An 18968-nucleotide genomic window follows, 5' to 3' on the forward strand; every position below is an offset into this window, starting at 1 on the left:
TTGAAGATAACTTGAAAACGTGAAGAAAGTTCATTTTTTAAAAGGAAAAATGTTACATACATTGGGTTGGAAGCACATAAAACTATGCATATGGATAGGAGTATATTCTTTGCAAAAAATAAAAACCGCTTTGCTCAGAGAGCCCAATCGGGGACGATCCGTTTCTCTGATCAGCGTTTCCCTGAATGGACCACTTTTTTCTAAGTTTCAAAATGGGTTGCCAATATTCACATCCACGTGCAATTCTCTTCATTTTAGTGATCAAAGACACGGAAATTATTCACAAGTAAAGACCAAATGCCACAAGATACAGAATATAAATGATCAGTTCACACTATGTGCACCCCTGACATAAAGTCTAGGGGCTGCGCGTGGCCCAGGGGACCGGTCAGCCCGCCTCTCTCCTTCTTTTTCAAAGGCTCTCACAGACACCAAACGTCACTGTTACTCACAGTTCCAGGTGGGCCCGGCGGGCCTGCTTCACCTTTGTCTCCCTACAAAAGAAAAATACATTTACTTGTATTTTTTAACTCTAAAGACTGCCTTGCAGAACGCAGAGCTGAATTTTTTTCTAGAAAAACAGAGACTGTGCCCACAGTACATGAATATTATTGTCCTCGCCTTAAAAATCTCTCACTGTGATTAGTCTGCCACCATTACAACCACAATCAACACACTGCCCTGCACGCTGGGTCCACGTGACACATGGAGGTAGATTCCTACAAAGCATACATGGGACGCTAATTATTCACACTGCAGAAAAGCCCACGATACTCAGTCTGCTGACTGCGCGCTCCTCAGAGAGCTTCAGTCGAACCCTTGCGAGTTGAATTAGTACACAGTGGTTTCTCAATGAAATGAAAAATAAATAAAGTGGTGTGAAAACTTACGGTGTCTAAATATGTCGCTTAAAGAAACCGTTTTACTTGAGGATTTTAGGTGCAAGATTGTCTAGATCTGCACTGGAAGTCACAAGAAAAGGAAACTTCTTTCTCCTTAAAATTCAACATGACTTGAAAACATTGGGTAGATAAATTCTGATCACTTTGAGGCTACATTTAACCCATATTAGTTGAAAAACTCAAAGAAGTTAATCCTTTCCTATCTGACGTTCTTATGCAAGTATCGTAATAACACTTTAAAAAGTCCTAAGACACACACGTCATTTCACAGACACACATTTTCTCCACTAAGCTAAGGCTTTAAACTCAGGCATCAAAGCAGAACTGGATGTTTTGAGTTTTCTCATGTGAACGCAAGGAGAGACTTCAGAAGTATCTACGGCACTTGAAAACCCTCTCAGCCCACGTATTCTAAACATCTGTGTCTTTCACAGTCTGCAAGGCTTCAGAGCCTCAGGAAGCGACTTCGCCCTTTGTCACGGGCATCGATAAGCAGATCCCGAGGTCCTCTCCCTACTTCACCAGCCACACTTGGAGATGAACATTCCAAAATCACTCCTTAGTTTAGTGCAGATTTGTATTACCCAGTCTTGTGATGAAAAGAGGAAAATAAATCAGCAAGGAGCTTTTTCTGCCTGTCAGATTGGCAAACTCTTTTTTAAGTTTGATAACAAGCCATTGCCAAGCGAAAGGGTCCCAGGCTGATGGAAGTGCTTCTGGGGGGGCAATCTGATGGCGTACGGCAAATCATCCCCCTCAAAAAAAGAGTCTAAACCTTGACCACAAAATAACACTTTTTAGGAATTTATGATGGGAAAATGAGCAGATATGTGGACAAAGATACTTCTAAGTCAGAAAATTGTAGAAATGACCTGAATACCACGCAATAAAAGGCATGGATGTCACAAGTGCTGACGTACAACTGCACTGACGGACGCTGACATATACCCTCCTTACGTCATTAAGGGAAAAAGCATTTTTTTTAAAAGCTCATGTGCATGTGTGCATGTGGGACAATTATTAACTGACCATTTCTGAGTGGGGAACAAAAAATTACAAAAGCTTTCTTTTATCTTTCTGCATTTTCTTTGTTTCATAATCAGGGGAAATTAATCTACCACCAAAAAACATAAAAACTTGACTGAGTGGAACATTTTATATTTTCATCTGTAAAAATTTAAGCACACAAATAGAACCACTAAGTTGTATCTTCCCTCACATGGAGCATAAATCATGTTTACTCTTTGAGTGCACAGTCCTTTATTCCAGGAAAAGCTTCTAGACTGAACTACAAAATGAAGGCAAAAACTCAAAACAGGATCACTGTTTACCTTTAAGCCCTCTCGGCCTGGGAGTCCTGGGTAGCCCGAATCGCCTGGAAATCCCTGAAACAGAACAGGAGGTGACAACTGTCAGCGAGGGAGGGCGACAGCTTGCCTTAAAAAAATCACAGAGAAATACTTACTGGGCTCCCTTTTTCTCCTTTTTCACCATCTTTTCCTGGCTTTCCCTGGACAATAAAGATGTAAACATTAGGAGTGCATTAATAATAATTAATAATGATAATAAATATGCTCTTAACACCAGGGCTCTGATCCAACACAAGTCTCTATGTTGTATGAAACCCCTGGACGAGTTGGCCACGCCGCAGTGATCAGTCACAGAGGCTCTGTTACATAACCCTGAACAGAAGGGGACTTTGCAGTTTTTAAAAAGTGGAGGCTGATGAGCTCCAGATCTTCTCAGACGTCGATCACATCTGGAAGCAGAGCCAGCACCATGGGAGCTTTCCTATTTGCAGCTGAGTACTGGGTGGTTGACACACTGCTGATTCACTTAGATGGAGGGTCATTTCAGGGTAGAAACCAGAAACAGCCCAGCCACCAGAAGTGGGGGGGGGGGCGTTCTCTGTCACTGAAGGACGTGGGGCATGGGAAACACCTGGGCTCTGGGTGGTGCTCCCAGCAGGCTGGGGAGGCAGTGACCAAGGGTGCGCAGCGCTCTGAGTAGACGGACAGGTGGCCCTCAGGGAGCAGCCGGCAGGGGGCGCTGTCCCGGGGGTGGCCTGCTTAACAAGGGCCTCATCCCGGGAGGGAGGTCTCCCTGATGGTGACCGCCTTAGTCCTGCCCGAGGGCTTCAGGAAGGCCCTTCGGCAGGGAGAGACCCCACAAGCCCCGCCCCTCTGCTCCCACGAGCCCGTGAGCCTAGAAACGCACGAGAAATGGCTTCCCCATCCTAGTGAGTGGACTTCGGGGAAGACTTACTCGGGGCCCTGGTTTCCCGGGTTCGCCTTTCTCTCCGACCCCTGGCATGCCCTTGAAGACAAGAGGAGAAAGTTAGATTCATTCGTGTAGTTAAGGGAAATATTAAGTAAATGCTGCGTTTGAAGATGAAATAAGCTTGTAACTTAAATCCCGCACGTTAAGGGCTTTCACACAAAAGAATGATAATCAGAAAGACTTTAGTTCTCACCTGAAATCCAGGTTCACCTTTTTGACCCTAAAATAATTTTTAAAAGAGAGAAAGGTCAGTTCTGTCTAGTGGCCAGATCCATTTTTACAGGCTACACTGAATGTGTCAAATGAGAAAAAAAAAAGTCTTTTCCTGATGTATTGACCCAGAAAGTCAGGTTGGTCTGCAGCACTCCCTTCCCGCCACTGACGGGACTGCGGACGTAAGACGGGGCGGAGTGAACACAACTGATTCCCCAGCGGGAGCCTCGGCCGAACCCCGCGGCCTCCCTCCTGCCGCCCCAGCCCACCCACCCTCGACGTGGCGCGGTTAAGCAGCCCTCACGTAGGACAAGCCTCAGACCGGTCTTGCTCCAGCCCAGTTCCAGCTGCCTCTGCTGTCAAGATGCTGACACTTCAGGGATCGCCTACAAACCTAATTTCCAGGTCAGGGTGAATATAACTGGCGAAACTGAATTTTGACCCATTTTCTCATTATCCCTTGGAATTCACCCCAAACTGGAAAGCCAGCATCATGGGGCAGAGCAACTCATACCTTCTCTCCTCTGGTGGCGAAGTCTCCCTTCTCTTTCACCTGAGCTTGTCCCGGCACTCCGGGGGGCCCACTGACCCCTTGCTCACCCTGTTGATGCAAAAATTGGGAATTGATGAGGCATAAACATAGTTACACAGAGAAGAAAATGCCGAGGGGGAAAGTCTAAAATAGAACATCTGTTTTTAAAACCTGACCATTCTCTGTTCTAGCCTGTCTGCACCTCAGCAGAAAATCATCTGTAGGAAGATGGTACCCTAGGTGCACAAAGCCAGGAGGGGGCTCTGAGCATTCAGGGGTCCGGGCAGCTGCTAGTCCAGGACAACAGCGCCCGAGCACCTGCAGGACACACGGCCGTGCGCACGTCGTGCAGACCGTGCAAAGAGACATGCGGCACATATACACACGCTGGCACACGCGTGCCGGCCTGGCACATTGCACGACACGGAGGAAGGGCACCCAGGCTGCCCGTGGAGCCTGGGAGGAGAGGAGGTCACTGCAGATAAGCTAGAAACAAGAGGAGCGTCAGAAATTTCCTCCTCAGAGTCCCAGTGGCCGGCACGACCGGAAGTACAGGGATCCCAGCTCTCACACGGAGACTGAGGTTCAGAAAATCCACCTGCGTGGACGCATCTGCAGAGTCACTCTCCTGGGCTGAGATCTGGAGCAGGACGAGGAGGCCACCGGTGAGTCAGGTCTGCCCTGGCCTCCCCGGCACCGGGCCACCGCACCGGCTTGAACACAGATGCAGACCCTGGGCTCTGCGGCCAGCGCCGCCGCAGTCCCAAGACTCTCAACCTGGCGAGTAGCACCTGTCTCATTGGGCGGGTCCAGGGACAGCGGCAGAGAGACCACCAGGGAGCAGGGACCCAGCGCCGGCCTCTCTTTCTCCCAGGATGAGGTCTGTGTATGACCTGCCTCTGAGGCTGTCTCCTCCCAGCTCTGGCAGGATGGGCTGTCTTTGCAGGGTTTAACATAGTTACGCTACTAACAGCCAAGTCCTAAACCTGATCTTTTTATAATAATCTAGGTTCAGCTGTGTCACTGCCTGGGAACATTCTGACTGGACGTTACGTACAGAGAGCTGGAACTAACAGCCTCACTGCATCTGCCGGTCGGACCCCACACTGTCATCCCCGTGAATTCCAGCCGGGTTTCGAGAAAAGCAGCAGCAAATGCAAGAACGTGCAGGAAAGTGTAACCGTGGGTCAAGGGTCCAGAGTCGGTTCAGGGACAGGAGCCCCAGCACGCTCGGAGCTGGGGGGTAAGCCTGGAGACTCTCCAGCGCGAGGAGCACTCACCTTGTCACCTTTTGGCCCTTGGAAACTCAAGCCCATTTGCCCCTGTTGATTAAAGAAGAAGCTTCCATCACGAGAGTTGTCTACTTGGTCCAAAAGCATCCGACAAACACGACATAAAATGCGGTAAGACAGGGTGTTTAAGGAAGCGACTCTGTCCCACAGTGACCATCTTGTTTTCAAGAGAGGGGTGATCACGTTGTATTCGATGCCTATTTTAGAAGTTTCTTTTAGATATTACTGAAAAAGAACCCTATTAAAAACCGTTTTTAAAAAATAAATGAAGGTTTTTAAACTCTGGCTTTAGAAAACTAAGGAAAAGATCAACGATTTCAAAATAATGGCTACGGGATGGATGGAAGGAGACAGATAGGCAGACGGACAGATTAACAGGTCCAGCGACTGATGGATAGACAGGCAGGTGAACGGACAGGTGCTAAATACAGAGACATAAACAAAGCCTAAATTTTCCAAAGCTTTTTAAAGAGACATACAGAATGAGTTACAGCAATTTCATGAGAGTCTTATACTTACGCCAAAGAAAGACAAACAAAAAAATAAACCTTTACCTTTTCACCTGGAGGGCCGGGAGGGCCTGGGGGACCCTGGAGGAGAGAGCATTTTTATTAAAAACGACTCACAGCTCTGAGAAGCTTTCAACGCGTCCTTGGACTGAAGGTGTCTTCACACCTCATGATTACCGTGGTCATTTATTGGTTCAATACTAAAACATTTTTTTCCTGTGCTACAGAACTGTTCAGCTTTGAATGTAACCAGAAATTAGTCCAGGAAAATAATTAACAGGGATGGAAATCCCTCAAAATCGCAGGGTGGCCCTGTGGAACCCACTGACCTGAGCACGTGCTGGGCCCTCAGACAGTGGACGGAATCACCAGCCCAGCCCTCTCCAAGTCCTAGTTTCCAGCGTGGTGCCCACGTTTGCCCACTTTGGAAACCGCTGTTTATCGTCTAAAGTTACACAAATGCTTCAAGCAAGTAGACGCATGAAGTCAAAAAGCTTCCTGAGTTGGCAACAACATTTCAGAATGCTTTTTTAATAATCACGGAAAAGGAAAACCTAGTCATCTTTCCACACAAAAATGAGTCCATTTACTTCCAAGAGTATAAAAGAGGTGACACGTGCAGGAATGGATGGAGGAATTGCGGGAGTTGCCCCCAAAAAAGGAAATTTAAAAGACAAATAACAAGGTTCTCCTGTAGAGCACAGGAAACTAAATTCAACACCTTGTAACAACCTATAAGGAGAAGGAACGTCTGTCTAACTGCATCACCAAGCTGTGAAACTTCACACAACACTGTGAGTCAGCCAGCCTTCAACAAACAACAGAACACGCGAGGGAAGCAGCTCAGTGGCAGAGCACGTGCTTAGCACGCACGAGGCCCTGGGTTCAACCCCCAGCAGCTCCATTAAAAGTAAATAAATGAACTTAAGAATGATTTGCTTATTAATTTAAATAAATAGTAAAATAAAATAAATAAAAAGATAAGCCTGAAAAGCTCTCCAAGGCTCCCAGGCAGGCTTGAGTGAGGACAGCCAACCCAGGTGTGTGGTTCACGCCCAGGAAACGTGGCCCTGGACAGATGAGCCCAGTTAACATTAACTCCCTTGAGCTCCCAAAAATGTGTGAGTGGGAGGGGCTGACGCCATCTTTCTATGGAGAATTATCAGTGGTGACGGAGGCTGGTGTCAGAGCAGAGCCTCCGGGAAGGTTTCTCGTCTTCATACAAAGACAGCGTAGCATTCCGGCCACCAGCCTGGCCCCACGGCCCGCAGCAGGGCAGGCCCCCAGGTGGCTGTGTTTCCTACACGAGGGTCCAGGGCAGAGCCCACCCGTCCACCTCCGAACCCGCCTCCTTGGGCCGCGGACACCGCCGGCATCCACGCGGCCCTCCGGTAATCACCGTGCCATCCGTGTGGGACGCCTTGGCACGTGGTACCAGTGTGAGTTACCCCTTTCCCCGCTCTGGGAAGATGTGGACTGTGAGCACCGGTCACACACTCCCTAAGAAGGAAGCTCATTCTCGAATCCAAATTAAGGAGATCATTAAGAGAGGGCGAAGTTTCCATCCCATTTTACATCTTTCACATCTCAACACAGCTGTTCTCTGAACGACTGGCCGCAGAGAGATGTCCCCCCAAAACTTACGGGAGGGCCCGTGAATCCCGGAGGGCCGACGGGGCCTTGCAGCCCTGGCAGTCCTGGCGAGCCCTGTAATTCACCAAGAAGGAAAAGAATTAAAATGCAAACTGGGAGGAGACTGGGCATGTGCTTCGAGTTACTTAGCAACTGCGTACCGGCGCTCCGGGGGCTCCGGGGAACCCTCTTTCCCCTTTCAGCAGGGTCCCAGGTATATGGCCGAGGATTTCACCGGGGTCCCCCTGTGGGGTGGAAAAACAGGAGAGAGTCACAGATACTGGTATTTAAGGAAAGGAACTGAAAACCTCAGGAGTAACAGGCTGACGGCCTTAAGAGAAAAAGTACTGATTCCTGTGAAGAAAGGAGGCCTGCCTACGGACGGCCCCCGAGCTGGACCACCGCTCTCGCCTGGTCCCCAGCTGGCATCCCTGCCCCGTGGACTGTGGGCTTGCCAACCCCAACAACCACGCCACTTCTGAAAATAAGTTTTTATTTTATCTCAGTATAATTAAAATATATTTGAATTACTTCTCCCTTCCCCCCTGCTGCTGTGTAAGTGTGTGGCATACACGTGACGTGCATGGACTACACACATGCACCCTGCGGGCCCACGTCCCTGCACAGCCCTGCTGACAGCACTGCCCACGGCTCTGGCAGAGGAGCATCGTGGACTCACATCTGCTTGTATTTACCATCACCCCATGCTCCCCTTCACTGCCTATTTCCTACTAAGAAACTGTACATAGCACTGAAAGTATAGGACTGAATTCTCTTTCAGTGCCGCAAACACTTGAATATGTACACAGGCGATCGATCAACCAAAGTGGTTTGCAGTACATTTATTTTTAGGGCGTCTGTTTTAAACAGACTCTTGTAATGAATACAGTAACATAAAATGCGTACCTTCATTCCTGGTAACCCTGGTGGTCCCTAGGAAAGAAAAAGTTGGTATTAGTTTCCTTTTTCTCAAAACATCATTAGCATTACGACATAAGTGCAAATAAAAAAAAAAAGGAAAGGTAATAAAATGAGGAAAGAGAAATTATCACCAAAGGAAGAAATTCTTAACTTGACAACCCTATACTCACGGGATTTCCAGCGAATCCAGGCAAACCCGGAGGCCCAACGGGCCCTCTGTCACCCTGGGGGGACAGCAAACAGTCACTCTCGAGGGCGAGCAAGGCAACAGGAAGTCACCCCAGATGCCCCCATCACCCCAGACGCCCCCATTGGTCACTCTACCCTGCTCTTCAGGGAGGCTTCATTTGTTGGTTAAAACCATTTTCTCAAAATTGTCACAAGCTACACTGCTCAGTGCTGCTTACAATGCAAGAACATAGTTGAGAATATAATTAACAAGGACAAGAATAATACAAGAATGCAAATAATTCTCCTATTTGCTTTAATAATAGATTATGGGTAAGAAATTTGGGGTTTCAAGCAATTTTAGGGTAAAAGTCTACAAAATGGAAAGGCACAGCGATGTCTTTCCTGAGCATTAAATGTGGGAAAACTGTGTTTCCTCAACAAATAAAGGTGTAAGGCATGTAACTGCAACCGCGGCAACTTCACAGCACAACTCCGCCCGACTTCTCGCGTGCGCAGTTAGGCGGACATGCAGCAGGCAGGGAGGGTCCCGGCTCTAAATTTACCTTCGTCCCGTTGCATCCTGGGATACCTGGGGGACCCGGGGGACCATCTTGGCCAGGAATACCCTGCAATTAACAAAGTGAAGGGGTAACCAAAACAGAAAGTCACCTGATGGACGGGGCCAGCACTCTCATCAAATGTCTCAGAAAGGAAGCAGGTGTGTTTTATATACATACAGGAAGTCCCGGGTTTCCAGGGTAACCAGATGCTCCTGGGGGTCCCTGCAGGGATGGAGACAAGAGAGTTTTCATTGGTCATTGGAGAACCTCATTTACTCCAACGGCATCCACCTGGCTACGGGCGCCAGACCCGGCCCTTTGGCATCCTGAACGTCTACTCAAAGCAGACAGGGCGTTCGGCAGGGGAGGGTCCGAGGGCCCAGCCCAGGGAGGCAGATGGTCTCAGGTTTCCACAGCGAATCTACACCAAAAGCTGACGATTAATCACTTCTAAAATCAAGGTTGCACACCCACAAAATAACTCTGCCCTCATTTCATCCTTTGTAATTCTCAGATGATTGATAGATAGAAAGACAATTCACATTAACATTTCCAGCAGTTGGGGAGGAGAGCCCATGGCATAAGTCAGTTCACTGGGGGAAGAGACTCCAAGTTATTTCTGGCTGAAATTCGCGTCTTCTCCACCCCAGACAGTTACGAGGTTATCCCCTGTCTTCTGCCCTAAGGACCCAGGAGCGCAGGTCACTGGGTACACTTCCCTTTCAACTAAGTAACAATGATATAGCTTTAAAACATTCACGTTTTCCAGTGTCTCCCCCTTTTTCTACTTTCAAAGTCTGCATTCTTGGATGGGAGAAAACACGAGCAAAGAGGGCAAGGAGGGAGCGGCCCAGGACGTGGGCTTCATGCTCCTTGGGTCTGAGCTCCCAGGGAGGGGCAGCCCGAGGGGGCAGCAGAGAGGAAGGAGGTGGGCGGGGTCGTCTGGGGGGAGGGAGAGGAGCCCTCGCAGGGAAGCACCGCTGTGTGAGCGGCGGCCACCAGGCTCGGCACCAGCGTGATGACAACTGTACTCACTCTTGTCCCTTTCGTCCCTGGCAGTCCTGGTTCTCCGGTGTCACCCTGGAGCGAACAGAAATGCCGTCATGACCACGCGTCACAAGAACATAGGCCATCTTGAGTCCACCCCCCGCACTTGTGACAGCCAAGCTCACCTTTTGTCCTGGTGGTCCCTGCGGCCCCTCGGGTCCCTGCATCCCTGGAAACCCGATGACACCTTGTAAACCCGGGAGGCCTCTTTCTCCCTGCGGAGGAGGAAGGAACCAATCAGACCAAGGGCGGGTGGAAGGAAATGGAGGAAGCAGATCAGACACCAGCCTCTCTCAGCATCATCCAGCATCAAGCCCACTGCGGGCGTCTGAGAAAGATGCCATCAGCTGCGTCCCCTCTCAGCAGATGCTTCTCTGCCATCTGCGAGCTCCTTTGAGGGCCGCAGTGTTCACGTGCGATGCCTGGCCCTGTGCTTTTTGCATTTTCTAAATGCTAAACAATTCGCTGAGTACATAAAATAAAGGATTCCCTTCACAGAGTTGTTTCTAGCCTCATTTGACCAGTGGCACCTCCTTGTTGTCAGCAGACGCAGCGCCGGGGTTTTGTGAGGAGGCGGGAGCCCAGCCCGCCCTCCGAGGGCGCGGCGGCGCGGCTCCCCGCGGCAGCGGCACCCTGTGCGGTCAGCAGCCTGAAGACGGGCTTCCACGAGCATCTCCAGGAAGTGTTTTGGTTTTTGTTTTCTGTTTGCAAAGGTGGAATCAAGTTTCATTACGGTCTCTGCACTTGTGGAGCAAGACGAAACAAACTTTATTTTCGAAAGGATGACTGTTATTCAGGCACACACACGTGACTGTAATTCAGAAACCCTGGGATTCCGAGCCGGAAGCCGGCCCTTGAAGGGTGAAGGCGAACTGCAGGCATGAAGCGAAGGGAGAAGGCCTCTGAGGCAGGATGACGGTGAGCACACGGTGACAAGGACGGAGAAGCTAACCAGGTGAAGCACTGGGACAACAACACGGAGACGTGAGGCGTTACTGTTTGCTCCTGGAAACGCGGTTCCCTCCGCGGGCGCCGGCGGGCTGTGGCCCGGTGAGCGATGCTGGAGGAAGACGGTTGTACTGAGCTGCCAACAGGGAACGGCTCATAAGCTTCACAAGAACCCCAGAAAACCCACTTTCTCCACCGTGTGTGGACCTCAATATAATCTCACAACACAAACTGGGAAGATACGGTAACCATCTTTCACTGATTTTAAAAAGCAGAAGGCACTTTGGAGCTTTTGGGACACAGGCAGGAGGCGCTCCCCAGCGCCCTGAACGTTCCTCGCGGCTCGTCAGCCCGACGCCCAAGTGAGCCGGCAAGCTACAGGCTCCGTAATACACACGGACCCTGGAGTGACTGAAAGTTTTTCAACCTTGCATACAGGACCCAGCACAAAAACTCCCAGGGTCGTTTTCTGAAATGCAGAAGTGTGGTTCTGAACTTGGACTCCAACCACTGGGCCTCCATGGAGCGCGGGCGTCACGGCAAGAGTCGGGAGGCCAGAAACAGCGTGTGGGTGAGTCTGGAAACTTTCAAACCCGAGGAGACCATCAAATACTAACCGGAGTAAAGGAAATTAAGCCCCGCAGTTTGCCCCCCCCACGCGGGACCAGCCGCACTCGGGGACCACCAGCCGGAGCCTGCTGGCACCTCCCCCAGCGCCCAGCCCAGCCCCGACGCAGCACCGGCCCGCCTCCCCGAGGCCTGCGATACCTGGGGAAGAAACACATTCTCAGACCAAGACTTGGCCACCTGTAAAGCTCCTTAAATACGTTCCTTCTCAACCAAAGACAACATCAGGTCCAACCGCACAGAAGACGAGCCAGGGACGGGCTGACACCCCACCACCTCCTCCCTTCATCCCAGTGTGGGGAAATTCTCCCCAAATCAGAACAGGGCTGAGCTGCGAAGAGCCGGCTGAAACGTAACTGAGCGCTGAACTGGGTCTCGTCAGATAACCTGCGACGGGAAGGAAACGTGGCAGGCGCGTAGCCGACAGGCTCTCGCGTGCGTTTGGTGCTGTGTCTTCAGTCCCGCGTTAGCACCTGCACGGTCACTGTGAGGCCCCGTGCAGATAAGATTTTACAATTCTCACTTTAATCGTGGAATGCATGGAGGCCCAGAGCCAGATTAGCTGATTTCTACCAGTTTCTCACTGAGTCAGCACCAAAGCCAAAAATAGAAATGAGGTCAGCCTCCACACAGCCCGTGTTTTTTCTAGGTCACTAGAGCAAGCCAGTTCCCAGCAAATCTCCAACGATTCACCGCCATCAAGTTAGCCCCTTTTATGTCCAATTCACAGATGGAGAAATGAGGGTTCCGATGCTTTCCTGACGTGTCACATGTCACTGGGAGACCCCGCGGGCTCCTGGGAGCCGAATTCCCTGTCCGTGGTTTCACCACAAGACCACATTCTTTCCCAAATGTCACTGGAACACGTAAGCGATCCCCATATCCCAAGAGTTTTGAAATTAAGGAGCCAGAGAGGAAGTGACTCCTCCGTGAACACCGCTTTGCCATCTCATAGTTTTTTTTTTTCAACTTTCCTAATCTTCTGTTCAAACAAAAAGGCAAATGAATAATCTAACATCCCGTACCCTGTCCAAGACTATTCTGGGCACCAGAGCAAACGGACAGGATAAGCATTCAAACAGCCACACAATCAGCTGGCAAGCAGCACACACTGCACAGGGGCCAGACTGTGCCTCCGAGCTTCTGGCAGATCTCCACGAAGGTGACGGGACGAAGGAAGAGCTGGACCAGTCGTGCAAAGGTCATCCGTTCCAGTCCTTCCCAAGCCAGATTCTGCCGCCCCCAGAGCAATGCCACGGATGTGCCCTCTCGTCTGCTGGGGTTCAGCACAGGATGCACACAGTGAAAATCACGGAGAGACAGGACCCCTGAGTCACCCCTTCCCCATGACGCACCAGAGGACCAGTCCGAGAGGACGTGGCAGCCAGCGTGAAAGCCACAACCACTGTGAGCCCAGCACTGGGCGCTGAGGCCCGCGCAGCACGACACAGAACGCTTTGATGTGACTGCACTTGACGGTTCTTTTTGTGAATGTCAGTGCATGTCACTGCACTAATCAAAAAAAAGTTTATATACCAACAGTAGAAATGATTATCGCTGTATCCCCAAAGGATGAAATTCAGAATTTGAGGAGAAAAAGAAACAAAAGGCTACAAAGATGAAAGCATAGAGCTTCTTCCTTTTCCGGTAGGCGGCCTGAGGTGACCTCGAAAAATGGTTTGCTATTCACTTGACCCAGGAAACCCCACAAAATCACGCAAATCAAGAGGTTCAAATCTTCGTGTTCACTTCAAGAGCACTCGTGAAACTGCCCAGGCCATTAAGGGTGTGCATGTCCGAAAGGCCACCAAGTACCTGAAGGGCGTCACTTCACAGAAGCAACGTGTGCCGCTCTGCCATTACAGTGGCGGAGCTGGTAGGCGTGCCCAGGCGGGACAGCGGGGCTGGACGCGGGGTCAGTGCTCCAGAAAGAGGGCGGAGTTTTACCGCACGTGCTCAAGAATGCAGACAACAATGCTGAACTTAAGGGCTTGGATGGAGGTTCTCTGGTCACGGAGCACATCCAGGTGAACAGAGCTCCCGAGCTGCGGCGCAGGACTCACAGAGCTCACGGTTGGCTCGACCCTTACACGAGCTCTCCCTGCCACGCGGAGGTGATCCCTACTGAAAAAGAGCAGATGGTTCCTAAACCAGAAGCGGAGGTTGCACAGAAGAAAAAGATATCCCAGAAGAAACTGAAGAAACAAAAACTTATGGCCTGGGATTAATTCAGCAAAAAATAAATGCAAATAAAAGTAAAAGCAGAAAAATAAAAAAAGATGAAAGCATAGCGCCACGGCGAATAATCTTGGCATTAAAATTAGCCATTCTAAATTAGGAAGGAAATAGAGTTTCATGCGCAGAGCAACTTAAAAATTTTGCACAATGTTGTCTACAGAAGGACATACTTTTCTTTTAATCCATAAAATATGGGAATGAAAAGGATTTTATAATAAAATTATGTCCCTTCCTCTTAAAATACATCTAACAAGTTCATGATGGAAATCAAATGCTAGAATATAGTTTCCTTCAAATTTTAGTTAAAAACCCAAACACAAAGCCCCCAGGATGGTGACGTTGAAACAGTGCAGACGTTCTAAGGGTGATACAGGGTGACAGAACCACCCATAGCAAGACCCAAACTCGCCACGAAGCAGATCGAGATAAGCAGTCCTCAAAAATCTCACTGTCAGAGGCCGTCTTACGCTTGTTTCAACAGCCAACATGGGACCACTATCTTTAAGTCAAATTTTGAATTAATTTTTCAAATTTAAAGCAATACAATCATGGATGTTCGCAATGGACTGAAGCCCAAGGAAACCCGCGGCCAGGGCGCTGGGCTCCGCCGTGGGGACTGACTGTGCCGGGCACGCCATCTGCACGCGCTCGCGTCCACCCGTTAGGACACACCCCGCCGGGATGCAGACGGAGACGTTCTGCAGCGGGGCGTCCACCTCCTGGAAGTCAGTACTTTCAAGGCAGGGGTATAGTTTATTTCTCAGCATTTGGCACCAACTTTGAACCCAATAAAAGTTGGGAGACGGATGAGGAACTAACCAGCAGTGTAACAGGAATGAAGGATGAGGTAGGCGTCTACCTACGTAGCCTACAACCTTTGAAACATAGTAAAATATGGGTGCTGGGCAGGGGAGGATCCCAGTCTCCCTTCCCAGAAAGCCCCACGGGCACCGTTAGAGGCTGGCCAACGGACACGCCATGGGCAGAAGCAGCAACAGGAGAGAGAGCTGCGGACGGGATAGGACACCGGGTCAGCTGTTTCTGGAGACTGAGTTTCCCATTTCCAAGCCAGGCTGCAAATAACTGAGGGAACGAAAGTGTCTGCCTGTGGAGCCAGAGCTCACCAAGGGTTCAGTGATGGGGACGCGACCTCGGATGGCGGGTCACAGTCAATGGATGACTTGGGGACGGAGCCAAAAATTCCACAAGCCCCATTCCTCGAGCCCAACAACCATCAGACATCCGCAGGGCCGCTCTCTGAAGATGCAGCTGGGAAAGTGGTGGGAAGGCGCCCATCCGTGTCACGGGGTCATGGAAAAACTCTGTGACGAGGGCCCGTTGGGTTCCATCCACACCATAAAGCTTAACATCGGGACAGAAATACTGCCACGGCCGCAGAGGAGGGGCGGGGGAGATGTGCAAAAGGGGAAGACGTGGGCGCTCACCCTCTTTTGCACCATCAGACATGTGCCTGGATGCTTAAGAGACCGCGTGTGCTCATCTGAAGTAGATGGCATTTCTGCAAACACAATACTGAAGACTGTGTTTGCATGACCCCTGCAGCATCACTGTTGTTTCTTGCATTGCACGTTGTAACATTAAAGCAGGAAAGGGAAAACAGTCATGCCCCCAAAGCCTGGCTGCTTCTTCCCTATCTTCTTCCACAAACTCTTCTCCCTCAAGCCCCGGTGATGTTTCACTTGAGACAGTCAATATTAGGCATCTCTGCCTAGCGGGTCTTCAGCAGATGCGTGGCTTTAACAGTTACATCTGGGGGTGGGGAGAGATGAGCATTTAAGAGACTCTTCCTGGAAATGAGAACAATCCTCATCTTTACAAACGCAAAGGATGGGAGGAATCAGAAAGTTGTATATAAGGGGGGAAAAGCTCCTTAACCCATAACCTTCATGTGCTCCTCCTGGACCCACCTGCCTCTTCCAACCCACGGCGGCTGCTTGGGCAGAGCGCATCCTACGTGCCTCACCACGAGCCCCTGGCCCCTCCACCTTCTGAGCGTCGCCAAGCTTGTGGTGGCTTTCTCCCGAGACTTCTGAAGCTGCAGGCTGTCGGGGTGTAGGAAGAATGGGACAGACTGGATGCTGAGCTTTGGGAAAGGAGTTGGCCGGATGTCTAGGAAGCGAAGCAGAAGACTTTTCTCTCACTGCCCACACCTGGACGGCAGCTTTTACTCTGGCCTTTCCACATCAGGGCTCTTGAACAGAGAAACCCCAACCCCTGTGGACAAGTCCATCTTACAGATAAGGTCCAGCTGACGGTCCATCGACTTCACAATGCCCACTAACACAGCACTGAACACAGAACTGTGTCCAAGTGGCCGTGTTCAAGGGTAGATTTCTGCTGGGTAAATCCTGATCAGAATATTATTTGAGCCCACAATGAATTCTGGCACAATTCTAGGAATTTCAACATGGCTATGAAGTTGGTTGTTAGAGCTAAGCTCAAATCATACATAATATAAACCTTACAGCGGTAATGCAAAATGAGTGTTTTTTGATGAGTCAACAACTTGCAAAGAAACAGATCTGTAGTTACTTCCTGGTCTACAAAAATCTGCTTTGCACATCACCTTGTGAGATACGTACACCTGAACTATGATGCCATCCACCAGGAACTGACACAACATTGGAAACTGATTACACTTCAATTAGAAAGAATTCTTTTTAAATAAAGAGTTCTTTACAAAATGCTTTCCAGAGAATCACCATTCAACCCGAATAACTCAAAAGAGCCCTAGGTACCTTCTTGGTATAAACAATTTAAAGCTCCTCTCCAAAAGCCATCTAAAAGCAAATGAACTGTCCAACTTCACTGATCCAGTAAAAAACTCACTAAAACAATAGGCAAATGTGAGTGCTGACAAATTGTTAGTGGCAAAAAAAAAAACCCTTAAATTTTTCCAAAAGTTCTTAGGACTTATAAATAAATGCCAGAGCTGAGTATCACTGATGAAACACAAACTTTAAAGCTGTAGGCACTAGCAAGGGTCTTCAGCAGCAAGAGTTTTCTTCAGTAATTTGTCTCTCATACTCTCTCTGAAAAAACCAGTCTAAAAATCTTTCATTAGTTCTTATTCCAAAGCAGTAATCTGTTTAAAATATTTTAAGTATAAATATTTAAGGTCATCCCCCTGAAGCAGTCAGCTTTTCAAATCAGAAATAAAGAAATTTTTGATAATGTTTTTCCCAAGTCTGGTGGGTGTATTCAGTCACATCGTGTGCACACATTTCCTGAAACAGTTAATCTTTAATCGACAGCTTATTTCCACGTTCCCATCCGACGGCAACCAAATGGGGTCTGTTCTCGGGAACACAGTTGTGCTTCCTGGCTTTACGCTCTATCAACACATCCAGATTTCAATGAAAGGCTCAACCCTCTTGAGTTTTCCTGTAGACCCTGGTCCAATAAGTCTTCACCCGCATCCGTTATCTTCTGGGCTTCAGCCTGAGTGTGTCTCGTCCTCCAGCCCCCTCCCCCCAAGTCCACACGGGGCCCCGCCCTGCAGCATCGGTCTTCCAGCCCACTTAGAGACAGCTGCTTCCACCTCAAATACTTGCATTCACTCATCCCCCACCCTACCATCCCCTAGACCCCAGGCACATCCATAGAATCTCAGCTAAACATCCCTGCTTTGGGGAAGGACTCCTTAACACACAGTGATCAGAAGAAAACGTTTACATCTAACGGGTCCCGTTAAATTAAGAGGCACTGGAGCTGGTGCAGGAAAACCCCCAGGGGCTCTGGCTTCCTGCCACTAGAGGGCGCTAGGGGACCACGCTTTCCCACCCCCACCCTCAAACTGAAATTCCCCCAGTGGACCTTGAAGCAGCTTTTATTTCCTTAAATATTCATTATCTGAATATATTAATATTAAACATCCAATGCTGTTGAAGAAATTGGTGCAGGCACAGCTAAGGAAATCAGTGTCTTAAGGTTTAAAACACATAATTCTAAGGGAAAGAAAGAATTTTAATTAGAATTAAAAATGTAATTAAAATTAAATATAAAACTAGCCACCTGAACGCTGAGGCTGCTAAGTGACAGGTAAATGCTGTGACCCCAGAAATAATGAGAATTGTGGATACTTTTCAGATTGCTTTTTTCATCCATTTTTTTAAAATAAACTAAGAGTACTTGAATCTAACAATAATGCAGAGGGGAAGTGAATTCCGTTTTCTAGGTGACTGCATGCAAGTAGCACATGCAGAAAAAGTTAAGTCCTACGAAACATGCATAAAACAGACACAAACATGATCGTACGGAGGTCTCTGAAAAGTGGTTTCTCAACATCCAACTGAGAGGAAAGTTTATTTCAAGGCTCTCCTTTGTTCCCTTCTACTACAAGTTTACAGAAAACATATACTTAAGGTAATTTATTCCATTCTCTTGATTTTTGCCATTTATGAAGGGGAAAAACTCCATTCAGATTTTTATAGCTTCCCCAAAAGGTGATAATAATGATTTCACCTAGGGCTCTCATGAAAATCAAAATCATGAATGTTTCTGCCTAAACCTAGTACCTTACATTCAGTCTAGACTTAAACATTGTCTTTCAAAGCAGAAAAACAGTACAGACATAAAAAGTGCCTGACTGCAGCTCGGACCCTCACCGCGGTGGCTCTGGACAGTTGCGCATGTTGGGCACTGCAGCGGTAGGGGGCAAGACCCAGCTGCAGCTTGGCATTGGCCCAGCAGGCAGGCCTTGTCTAAAGCGCACAGAGCTGCAGGAAACCACCCCCGAGGGCACTTAAAGCCTAAGAGCTGCGGAGAACCTGCCTGCAAAATTGCACCTTTATTCATCAGCACAAATGCCTTTTCTTTGTTTTCAAACTCCTTGAGTGAGGAGGGTATAGAGCTCAGTGGTAGAGCACATGCTTAGCATGTGTGAGGTCAATCCCCCGCACCTCCACTAAAAAAACAAATAAATAAACCTAATTCCCTCTCCCTCCTCCAAAATAAAGTAGTTGCTTACTAAACATTTTTAAAAAAGGAAAGTATTTTTTTAAAGTTCCAAGAGATTTATCCATATCCTATGTCATGTCTTAAAAGGCTGCAGGGAAGCAATGAGACTGCAGAAA

General features: G+C 48.8%; 1 protein-coding gene across 1 annotated transcript in view; it reads right to left on the minus strand.

Moving 5' to 3' along the window:
* COL4A1 (collagen type IV alpha 1 chain) overlaps nt 1-18968 on the minus strand; it is a 129169-nt gene that overhangs the window by 44940 nt on the left and 65261 nt on the right. Inside the window, exons 3-18 of the mRNA XM_072976534.1 lie at nt 10185-10274; nt 10048-10092; nt 9190-9234; nt 9016-9078; nt 8452-8505; nt 8267-8293; nt 7522-7605; nt 7373-7435; nt 5774-5809; nt 5208-5249; nt 3910-3996; nt 3376-3402; nt 3168-3218; nt 2368-2412; nt 2234-2287; nt 453-494 (exon numbers count right to left, since the gene is read on the minus strand). Of these exons, the coding sequence (XP_072832635.1) occupies nt 453-494; nt 2234-2287; nt 2368-2412; nt 3168-3218; nt 3376-3402; nt 3910-3996; nt 5208-5249; nt 5774-5809; nt 7373-7435; nt 7522-7605; nt 8267-8293; nt 8452-8505; nt 9016-9078; nt 9190-9234; nt 10048-10092; nt 10185-10274 (855 nt within the window). The remainder of the gene's footprint in view (nt 1-452; nt 495-2233; nt 2288-2367; nt 2413-3167; nt 3219-3375; nt 3403-3909; nt 3997-5207; nt 5250-5773; nt 5810-7372; nt 7436-7521; nt 7606-8266; nt 8294-8451; nt 8506-9015; nt 9079-9189; nt 9235-10047; nt 10093-10184; nt 10275-18968) is intronic.

Source organism: Vicugna pacos, chromosome 14, assembly GCF_048564905.1.
Source record: "Vicugna pacos chromosome 14, VicPac4, whole genome shotgun sequence".
NCBI classification, from domain to species: domain Eukaryota; kingdom Metazoa; phylum Chordata; class Mammalia; order Artiodactyla; family Camelidae; genus Vicugna; species Vicugna pacos.